The 9,953-nt window shown below is 36.1% G+C and overlaps 2 protein-coding genes across 2 annotated transcripts; both read right to left on the reverse strand.

Annotated features, from left to right (window-relative positions):
- Nucleotides 1-434: 434 nt before the first annotated feature.
- On the reverse strand, nt 435-3,573 carry LOC123564486 (actin, cytoplasmic-like). Its single transcript, XM_045358118.2, has 2 exons — nt 3,422-3,573; nt 435-2,460 (listed from the first exon to the last, which is right to left on the reverse strand). The coding sequence occupies exon 2, from the start codon at nt 2,453-2,455 to the stop codon at nt 1,316-1,318; it is 1,140 nt and encodes a 379-aa protein (XP_045214053.2). The 5' UTR covers nt 2,456-2,460; nt 3,422-3,573; the 3' UTR covers nt 435-1,315.
- A 2,866-nt stretch (nt 3,574-6,439) lies between these two features.
- LOC123564487 (uncharacterized) lies at nt 6,440-7,564 on the reverse strand. The gene has a single exon (XM_045358120.2). It carries the CDS (start codon nt 7,562-7,564, stop codon nt 6,440-6,442), a length of 1,125 nt encoding a protein of 374 aa, XP_045214055.2.
- Between the last annotated feature and the right edge of the window lie 2,389 nt (nt 7,565-9,953).

Below are 9,953 nucleotides of genomic sequence, written 5' to 3' on the forward strand. Positions count from 1 at the left end.
TTTTAGACACGTTCATACAACTTGCAGCACCGACTCATCTGTAGTGAAAATCAAACGTCACTCAAGCTAATCCAACTGTCCCTAAACTGTTTTAAAGATTTTTGGTTAGAAATCTATTTCTTGGCTGACTTTTAGTAAGCTGTCAACGTCAGAACAGCTGCAGATATCAAATATCAGCAATAGTCAAAGATAATAATTTGAGCCGCACCATGAGAAAACCAACATAGTGCGTTTGCGACCAGCATGGATCCAGACCAGCCTGCGCATCCGCACAGTCTGGTCAGGATCCATGCTGTTCACTTTCAAAGCCTATTGCAATTAGAGATACCGTTAGCGAACAGCATGGATCCTGACCAGACTGTGTTCCATGCTGGTCGCAAACGCACTATGTTGGTTTTTTCATGGTGCGGCTCATATCAAATAAGAACCCATGGTACAATATGGTATTTATTTTTATGACGGAAAACAATTCTTGCAACTGACAAATATTTACACGTACACGTTTATGACAATTAAATGATGTAAAACAAATCACAGAAACACAAAATCAAATGTACAAAAAGTACGAAATGTATATAAATATAGTTTTATGTACAACATTGATTTGAAAGACAGGGTATTTGAACTACAATGAAATGTAATCATTCCATGAAGAACATCTTCATGCGTACAATATGACTGAAATATTAATATAGCATTGTTTTGAGTGGGAGACAGTACCTACTGTAAAACATGCGGAGCCCAGGCGGAGCTACATTACATTATTACATACCGAAAAAAAAATATATAAAAAACATTCAAAAATTAATTGAGCAAAAATGTTTTAGAAAACATCTATAACTGGTCTATTGTAGACATATACATCGTTACAGAACTGCTAGCGTGAAAATCGTGAAATGCTCACGGTTTGTGTGACAGTATGTTTGCTGAAACATAGAGCAGTAATAATAGAAGCATATTTTGATAGAAATACATGTAGCAGGGATATTCAATGATTTATCGTATGGGAGTTTCTCATTCGTAAAGGAGTTTAGCATTGGACATAAAATGAAATAAAATAGGAAATAGTCACTAGATAAATAGTGCATAGTGCAGATATCATATATTTTAAGGAAGAGATAATTTCAATTATATCCTGTGACGAGTTCTGAGTAAGTCAAGGTATGTTGTGTTCTTCCGAAACTGTACCCTACCTTCCTTACGTATTTTAAGCCTACTGTCAATAAGCATTATCGTATATATAGGCTTATATATAAGATGAATATTTTATTGCACATGATTGCACATGGTATGTCCTTTGTGAAATTATAAAAGTTTAGAAACATTTTCTGTGGACAATACTAGGTCCACATTCGTCATATTCTTGTTTTGAAATCCACATCTGACCAAATGTGGACAAGGATGAGAGAATTGATCCTCCGATCCAAACTGAATACTTCCGTTCGGGTGGAGCAATAACCTTCACCTTCATTGTGCTGGGAACCAGGTTGTCGAGTTCACGTTTCATTCTATCTGCAAGACCGGGAAACATTGTTGTACCACCTGACAATACGACGTTTGCAAACAAGTCTTTCCTGATATCTATATCTGATTTCATAACGGAATTGTAAAGTAGTTCATGAACACCGACATTTTCCATTCCAATGAAAGATGGCTGAAACATAGTTTCTACACAACGGAACCTTTCATTTCCGATCGTAATGACTTGTCCATCTGGAAGCTCGTAACTTTTTTCAGCGATTGATGATTTTGCAGCAGAAGCCATTTCTTGATCAAATTCTAATGCAGAATAACACATTTTCTCTTTAATATCACGAACTATTTCCATCTCGGAAGAAGATGTAAAATTATACCCGCGCTCATGAAGAATTCTGGACAAATATTTTGTCAGATCTCTCCCCGCCAAGTCCATCCGCTGAATTGCATGAGGCAAAGCATATCCTTCATAGATTGGTACAACGTGGGAGACACCGTCGCCTGAATCAAACACAACTCCTGTTGTTCGACCGGCGGCATAAAGAGATAGGACAGCTTGTATCGAAACGTAAAAGGCAGGAGCATTGAATGCCTCAAACATGATCTGGGTCATGCGTTCTCTGTTCGCCTTTGGATTCATTGGTGCTTCAGTGAGAAGTACGGGGTGTTCCTCTGGTGCAACACGGAGCTCATTATAGAAGGTATGATGCCAGATTTTCTCCATATCGTCCCAGTTTGTAACGATTCCATGTTCCACTGGATACCTTAGTGACAAGATACCGCGTTTACTCTGAGCTTCATCGCCAATGTAGGTTTCTTTTCCGCCCATCCCCGCCATTACTATATCATATCTTGGTCGGCCTGTTACCGCCGGGAATACGGCTCTAGGTGCATCGTCACCGGCGAATCCTGCTTTACACATGCCGGACCCGTTGTCAATGACAACAGCAGAAACATCTTCTTCGTATGAATAACTCATTTTGCCTAAATAATAAAAAGATATATGTTTCAAATATGAGAAGTATTCCCAATAACATTTATTTTGAGACACGAAACGAATATGCTGTTTTGCTTGGTTGCATTCTATGCTTCTAAAGGATCTTCTTATAGATTGTATTAACTATCACAACAGCAATCAGTAAGTGTCGTGCTGTGACTGTAAAAAGACTCCCCGTACTTTGACTCAGTGTTGTTACATTTTCTGGTCATGAAGTACATTTAATTTTATATTACGCTTAAGCCGGTGCTAGGGGCCGTGATAGGTTTTGCACATTTCATTACCTGTCATGAACAGACTCGGTCAAACCGAGTCTGTTACTATTTTATGCTTCCGAAGCATGAATTGTCTCATTTATTTTATTCGAGATATTTGCATGTTAAATGAATTACTTTGACCTTACTTTAAGAGAGCTTCAAAAGTATAGACTCGTATTTCAAAATGAGTGAATTCTTCAAAATTTATGTAGTTTATTTAGAAGAAGAAAAAGCTTTATATAAAAATCGCAAATTAACAATATTATGAAAATAACTTTATAACAGAATTTTAACAATCGGTTGTCGTGTCGTAATTGAACACTTTCTGTTTTAGATGCATTATGTTTTTCTATAATCTTGTTTTATAACTGTATAAAGTAAACATTTAGCACGGCGTGTTGTTTTAAAGATAGTTTACACTGAAACTGAATCAAATATACTTGCTTAAATATTTAGCAATTAAAATAAGTATACTGTAAGAAAGAAGGTAACAGTACTTGCATTAGGTTACATTTGGTGTACAATTAGCTGGATATTATCTCACTGAAATTTATGTAAAAGTGTAAAAGAAATCACACTTTATATAAAATACAACTTTCTTACATCATTTTTAAACTATGCGAGTTTTTTATTTACTAACAACAACATAAAGTTATACGAGTAATATTATAAAAATAGTAAATGTACTTACAGTTTATTTATATCTAACACTTTGCAGTATTCCTCTAGTAGTTTCTTATGTAGAGTATTTTACTTTGATAAATGCATGGTGTTTTTCTATATTTATACCCATAACTTTATGGGCTTACTAGGAAAATGCATTAGTCATTTCAAAATTCTACGAAAAACATGCCGTATAAGGCATAAATGTCTTGTAATACTTCTATATTTACCCGTGACAGAGCCTGAGATTAAAAAATGGTCAGTCACTGTATACAATTGGTATATAATAAGGTCGCTGTACTATATATAGTAATGATCGATATTGCTGTGTACCCATCCATACCGTAGAAGGCTATAGTTATTTTTATCGAGTATTTATACCTTTGACTATAAATCTATTCTTATACATAGCAAATAAAGCAAACATAGAAAAGAAAAAAGAAAAGATATTGAAAATACATAAATTCAGTGCACTCTAGACTGTGACTTTATTAAGGAAAACACAAATACCCTTGGCCAGAAAGTGAATCATCGGAATCTTTCCAAAAATGAAGTTTTTTTAATCTTTTCTAATTCAGTTTCCTATATACGTTTCGGGGCACTTCTAACACCAGTTTTTCTTATAAATAATTTGTGATTAAAACTAATAATTAGAACATGAGAAAATGCACCACTTGTGTACACGGAAACGGTTGACACTTTATAATACAGATTATTTCTCTCTTTTTTTTTATCGAAATAAACTTTCACATTATGCCCTTCAATGTTTAACTGTACCTACTGTGAAAATAACAAATGTAAAGAATGAATAACAAATTTAAAGTTTTCGAAGTAAACTTTACTGATCTACAATCTATCGGTATCTTACAGAACAGAACAGAACAGAAGTTTATTTACAGAAAGACTTGAACATTAAACGTTCATCGTCATATATATACATTACAAACATGCATGATTATAGCGGAAGGTTAAAAAATATATTTTATGGAAATAATATGAACACAAATATACACATACAATAAATCTGAATACTGATATGTTTTATGTAATTTATTCATTTACTGATATTTTGTTCTATTAATTAAGACGGTTTCTGTATAATTTCGTGTAACAGTTCATTCTTAAAAAAATTACTTATAATTTAACTCAACATATAATAGGATCTGTTAATAAAAAACATGAGAGGTGAAAAATCATTCTTAAATCCTGTATGATGAGATTAGTCATACATAGTGACTTCAATTATATCTCATCTTTGTCAAGCAATCACTGGTGCATAACACATATCAGCAACGAGATTTTCCATAATACATTATTATAGGTCGATATCTTTCAACTTGCGCACCCCCTTGACCCTGAATTTTCATTTGATTAGTTCAGACCTATCGATAAGTAATTTTTTAACAATAATTTTAATGCACATGCTTTTCGTGAAATTAAGTAGCATAAAATGATGAGATTTTCAGCATAATTATACTTTAATACGTTAAGTATGAAGAAATTTTGATCAACGCGTCTTTTCAAAATAACTGTAATCATAGTTTGAAAATGTTCAACATATCAAAAATTCCCTTTTATCAAAATAGGACGGTCCGTATAACACAGGTCAACGGGGTGAAGTGCACAAGTTGAAAGTAACCTGCCCATACAGGACATTACTAGGTTAAACAATAAATGCATACTTAAGCGCAGAAAGGACGCAAAACTCGACAAGATGGTGCGTTGTTCTCTTTTTGATTTCATATTTGTTTTATCCGTATATATGGACAATATGTTGGTTGCTCTGATTTCATTATTCAGATTCGCCTTACCAGAGTTGAAATGCAATTATACTGAATGACCCTTAATGCAGCTAAATAGTAACTGTAATCGTAATTTCAGTTGTTCCTAAGTTTTGCAAGTTTAGTGATCCATAATAATTCTTGACAGGCCTTGCAGAAATGGTCCAAAGTTCATATCTCTTGTTATTTTGGACACTAAAATTATAAGTTCCTTAGATTCTTTACAACACAGCCACCATTAATTTTCATAGTCCAAAATGTAGAAAAATAAATAAATAGATTAAATACGCAAGAATATGCAGGGCACTGGTTCCAATGGACTGCGGAAGTGCATGAAAGTCAAAGGCAAATACTTTGAAGGGATAAACTAAATTTGAAGTCTGTTCACTGACTGTGTACCATATTCCAACACGATTGTCATTAATTTTAGAATGACCCTCGTGCAAGATTCACATACTCCGTTCAGAACATCATGAAATTTCGTAAGAAATCATCCATTTATACATGTTCTTTAGAATGGCTCGATACATACATGTACTCCGTTCAGAACATCATGCTGCAATTTCATAAGAAATCATCCATTTACAGATGTTCAGTAGTATATGGCTCGATACATTCTCCGTTATGTTCTAAGGTATGGCTCGATACATACTCCGTTCAGAACATCATGAAATTTCATAAGAAGATATTCTATGGTATGCCTCGATACAGCCACACGTATCACAATTCTAGACTGTCTTCGTTACTGTCACTATGTCTATAATATAGAAAGTAATAAAGAAATTTATTATAGTTTGTAAAATTTTGATACGAACAATGATTCCTATAATTCCTAAAGTCGCGCAATATTTCCGCTGCAGAACTCGTACATATTTCGCGATAAATCTAATAATCTATAAATCTAAAATCTATTGACAGGAAAAAGGACAAAAAGATGTGTCCTTATACTTACAGTGTCGGTGTTGAATACAATGTTCAGGGCAGTGAAAAGAAACCGTTCTGAAAGTCAGTCTGAAAAAGAAAATGTTCTAAATGAGAATCAACCGCGTCAGACTGTATGCACAGAATACGATTCTAGAAATGTTGAAATAATCCACAGGTGTGTTAACGATCGCATTTCATCCATTTTCACATAGACTACATACCTACGGAGAACGTTTCAGTTTAACAAGTTCGACGAAGTGGTTATATATCTTCTCGGTTCTGTCTCAAAACTAAGAGGTTTCGTATTAATTAGCAATAATAAAATGTGAAATTGTAAAAGTTTAGAAACATTTCCTATGGACAATACTAGGTCCACACTCGTCGTATTCTTGTTTTGAAATACACATCTGACCAAAAGTGGATAATGAAGAGAGAATCGATCCTCCGATCCAAACTGAATACTTCCGTTCGGGTGGAGCAATAATCCTAACCTTCGTTGTGCGAGGAACCAGGTTGTCGAGTTCACGTTTCATTCTGTCTTTAAGGCCGGAAAACATTGTTGAACCACCTGACAATACGACTTTTGAAAACAAGTCCTTCCTGATATCTATATCTGATTGCATAACGGAACTGTAAAGTAGTTCATGAACACCGACGTTTTCCATTCCAATGAAAGATGGCTGAAACATAGTTTGTACACAGCGGAACCTTTCGTTTCCGATCGTAATGACTTGTCCATCTGGAAGCTTGTAACTTTTTTCATCAATAAATGCCATTTCTTGTTGAAATTCTAATGCAGCATAACATATTTTCTCTTTAATATCACGAACTATTTCCATCTCGGAAGAAGATGTAAAATTATACCCGCGCTCATGAAGAATTCTGGACAAATATTTCGTCAGATCTCTCCCCGCCAAGTCCATCCGCTGAATTGCATGAGGCAAAGCATATCTTTCATAGATCGGTACAACATGTGAGACACCGTCGCCTGAATCAAACACAACACCTGTTGTTCGGCCGGCGTCATGAAGAGACAAGACAGCTTGTATGGAAACGTGAAAGGCAGGGGCATTGAATGCCTCAAACATGGTCTGGGTCATGCGTTCTCTGTTCGCCTTTGGATTCACTGGTGCTTCAGTGAGAAGTAAGGGGTGTTCTTCTGGTGCAACACGGAGCTCATTATAAAAGGTATGATGCCAGATTTTCTCCATATCGTCCCAGTTTGTAACAATTCCATGTTCTACTGGATACCTTAGCGTCAAGAAATCACGTTTACTTTGAGCTTCGTCGCCAGTGTAGGTATCTTTTCCGCCCATCCCCGCCATTACTATGTCATATCTTGGTATGCCTGTTACCGCAGGGAATACGGCCCTGGGTGCATCGTCACCGGCGAATCCTGCCTTACACGTGCTGGACCTGTTGTCAGTGACAAAAGCAGAAACATCTTCTTCGTATGAATAACTCATTCCGCCTTAGTAATAAAAAGTCTGCTTTAAAATATGAAAAATTATACCCTATAAAAACTATATATTTGTTTGCTGTTCAACAGAATTTAATTTTCTTAGTATTTCAAATACATGTAGATAATTGCCTGTTAAACGAATTATTTTAACCATACTTTAAAGGCCTAGATCCACTACTATATAAGTGCCCCCACCCCCAAATCCAATATACAACTTCCGTCTTATCAGCTGCTTATCAGCGATTATGTAACAGTAGCTAATTAAAGGGCAATAAGCACAGCAGAGTCCCAACTAGACCATGAAGGCGTGTGCAGTGGAGTTGAAAGATTCAATGAATGTAAACTGTGCTAATGAAGACAGAAATCCCTTGGTCCATGGCCAAGATCTAGGCCTTTAAGAGAAATTTCAAAATTATAAACTCATAGTCCAAACAATTAGTTCATGCAATATTGCTTTTCAAAAGAAGCGTGTATATCTAAATAGTATTATTAACTTTGTAACACACTTTTAATGATCAATTGTCGTAACTGAACAGTTTCTACCTTCTACATTATGTTTTTCTATATAATGTTGTACTATAACTGTATAATACGGTGTTCCGTTTGGACAATCCTGACATTTAGTGAATCCTAAACCGCGATGTACGATGGTACGATGACCAAAACGCGATGGTGCGATGGCACAATGATGAAACAACGATGGTACGATGGTGAAAACGCGATGGCACGATGATGAAATCGCGATGATGCGATGATACGATGGTGAAATGTCGATGTAATATCGCGTTTTCGTCTTCGTACCATCGCGTTTTCACCACCGTATCATCGTACCGTCGCGTTTTTATCATCGTACCATCGCGTTTTCACCATCGTGCCATCGCGTTATCACCATCGCACCATCGCATTTTCACCATCGTACCATCGCCTTCCGGTGGTCATGCGCAGTGGTACAGTATATGTGTCAATAATATACAGGCTTGGTACAATCTCATTTTCACATTGCACTATGTACCTTGTACATTCTAACAAGAATAAGCTGAGTTTGAATAATATCATGTGACTATTACACCCAGCTTTTTATTTACTTTCATGCATACATAAAATACAAAGGACGTGGCCTTGAAGATTTTACACAGGTTTAATGAACTGAGCACTGAACAGGTTGTAAAACATTTTGCAAAACAGCAGAATCTAAATGGTAAATTTCTTCTCACAAAATACATTGAGATACATTCATCTATTGTTGACAAAAATACAAGTGCACGGAACTACGCATTTCTAACCGGAATGCGATAGTACGATGGTGAAAACGCGATGGTACGATGGTGATAACGCGATGGCACGATGGTGAAAACGCGATGGTACCATGGTGAAACCGCGATGGCACGATGGCGATACCGCGATGGCACGATGGTGAAAATGCGATGGTACGATGGTGATAACGCGATGGCACGAATGCGAAAACGCAATGGTACGATGGTGAAAACGCGATGGCACGATGATGAAACCGCGATGGCACGATGGTGATAACGCCATGGTACGATGGTGAAAACGCGATGGTACCATGGTGAAAACGCGATGGCACGATGGTGAAAACGCGATGGTACGATGATGAAACCGCGATGGCACGATGGTTATAACGCGATGGTACGATGGTGAAAACGCGATGGTACGATGGTACGATGATGAAAACGCGATGGTACGATGGTGAAAACGCGATGGCACGATGGTACGATGATGAAAACGCGATGGTACGATGGTGAAAACGCGATGGTACGATGATGAAAACGCGATATTATATCGACATTTCACCATCGTACCATCGCGATTTCATCATCGTGCCATCGCGTTTTCGTCATCGTACCATCGTGCATCGCGGTTTAGGATTCAATAAAATGTCACAATTGTCCAAACGGAACACCGTAGTATAGAGCAAATGTTGCTTTTTAAATGTGTTCCACTGAACAACTAGGGAAAATGTTCTTTTTAAAAACGGTACCTGAAGTGCCAGATGACTATTGTACCTGGACTGTCTTGTTTAAAGGTGTAGAACAACATCTACATGCTGATTATTAAAATTAGTCTACTTTATTGTCAGCTAAATTGCAATGCGTTCCAATATATGTCATTTATGATATTTAAGATTTGGTGTTAATATTTTCTCATATAAATATTATAGTAAAGAAATCACATTTTGTAACAAGTACAACTTTCTTACCTTATTTTTAAATTGTATGTGTGTTTTTTTTTTATATTAATTACGCAAATAATATAGCATATAAACTGTAAATATACTTACTGTGCACTTCGCAGTATAGTTTACTTTGATTAAATTCCGGATGTTTAATTAATTATAATTATATTTCACTATGTTTATGTCAAAACACATGTGT

Source organism: Mercenaria mercenaria, chromosome 2, assembly GCF_021730395.1.
Source record: "Mercenaria mercenaria strain notata chromosome 2, MADL_Memer_1, whole genome shotgun sequence".
Lineage (NCBI taxonomy): Eukaryota > Metazoa > Mollusca > Bivalvia > Venerida > Veneridae > Mercenaria > Mercenaria mercenaria.

What these genes read in the sequence shown, in the direction of transcription:
- LOC123564486 (XM_045358118.2), bottom strand. Translation starts at nt 2,455, where the DNA reads ATGAGTTATTCATACGAAGAAGATGTTTCTGCTGTTGTCATTGACAAC.
- LOC123564487 (XM_045358120.2), bottom strand. Translation starts at nt 7,564, where the DNA reads ATGAGTTATTCATACGAAGAAGATGTTTCTGCTTTTGTCACTGACAAC.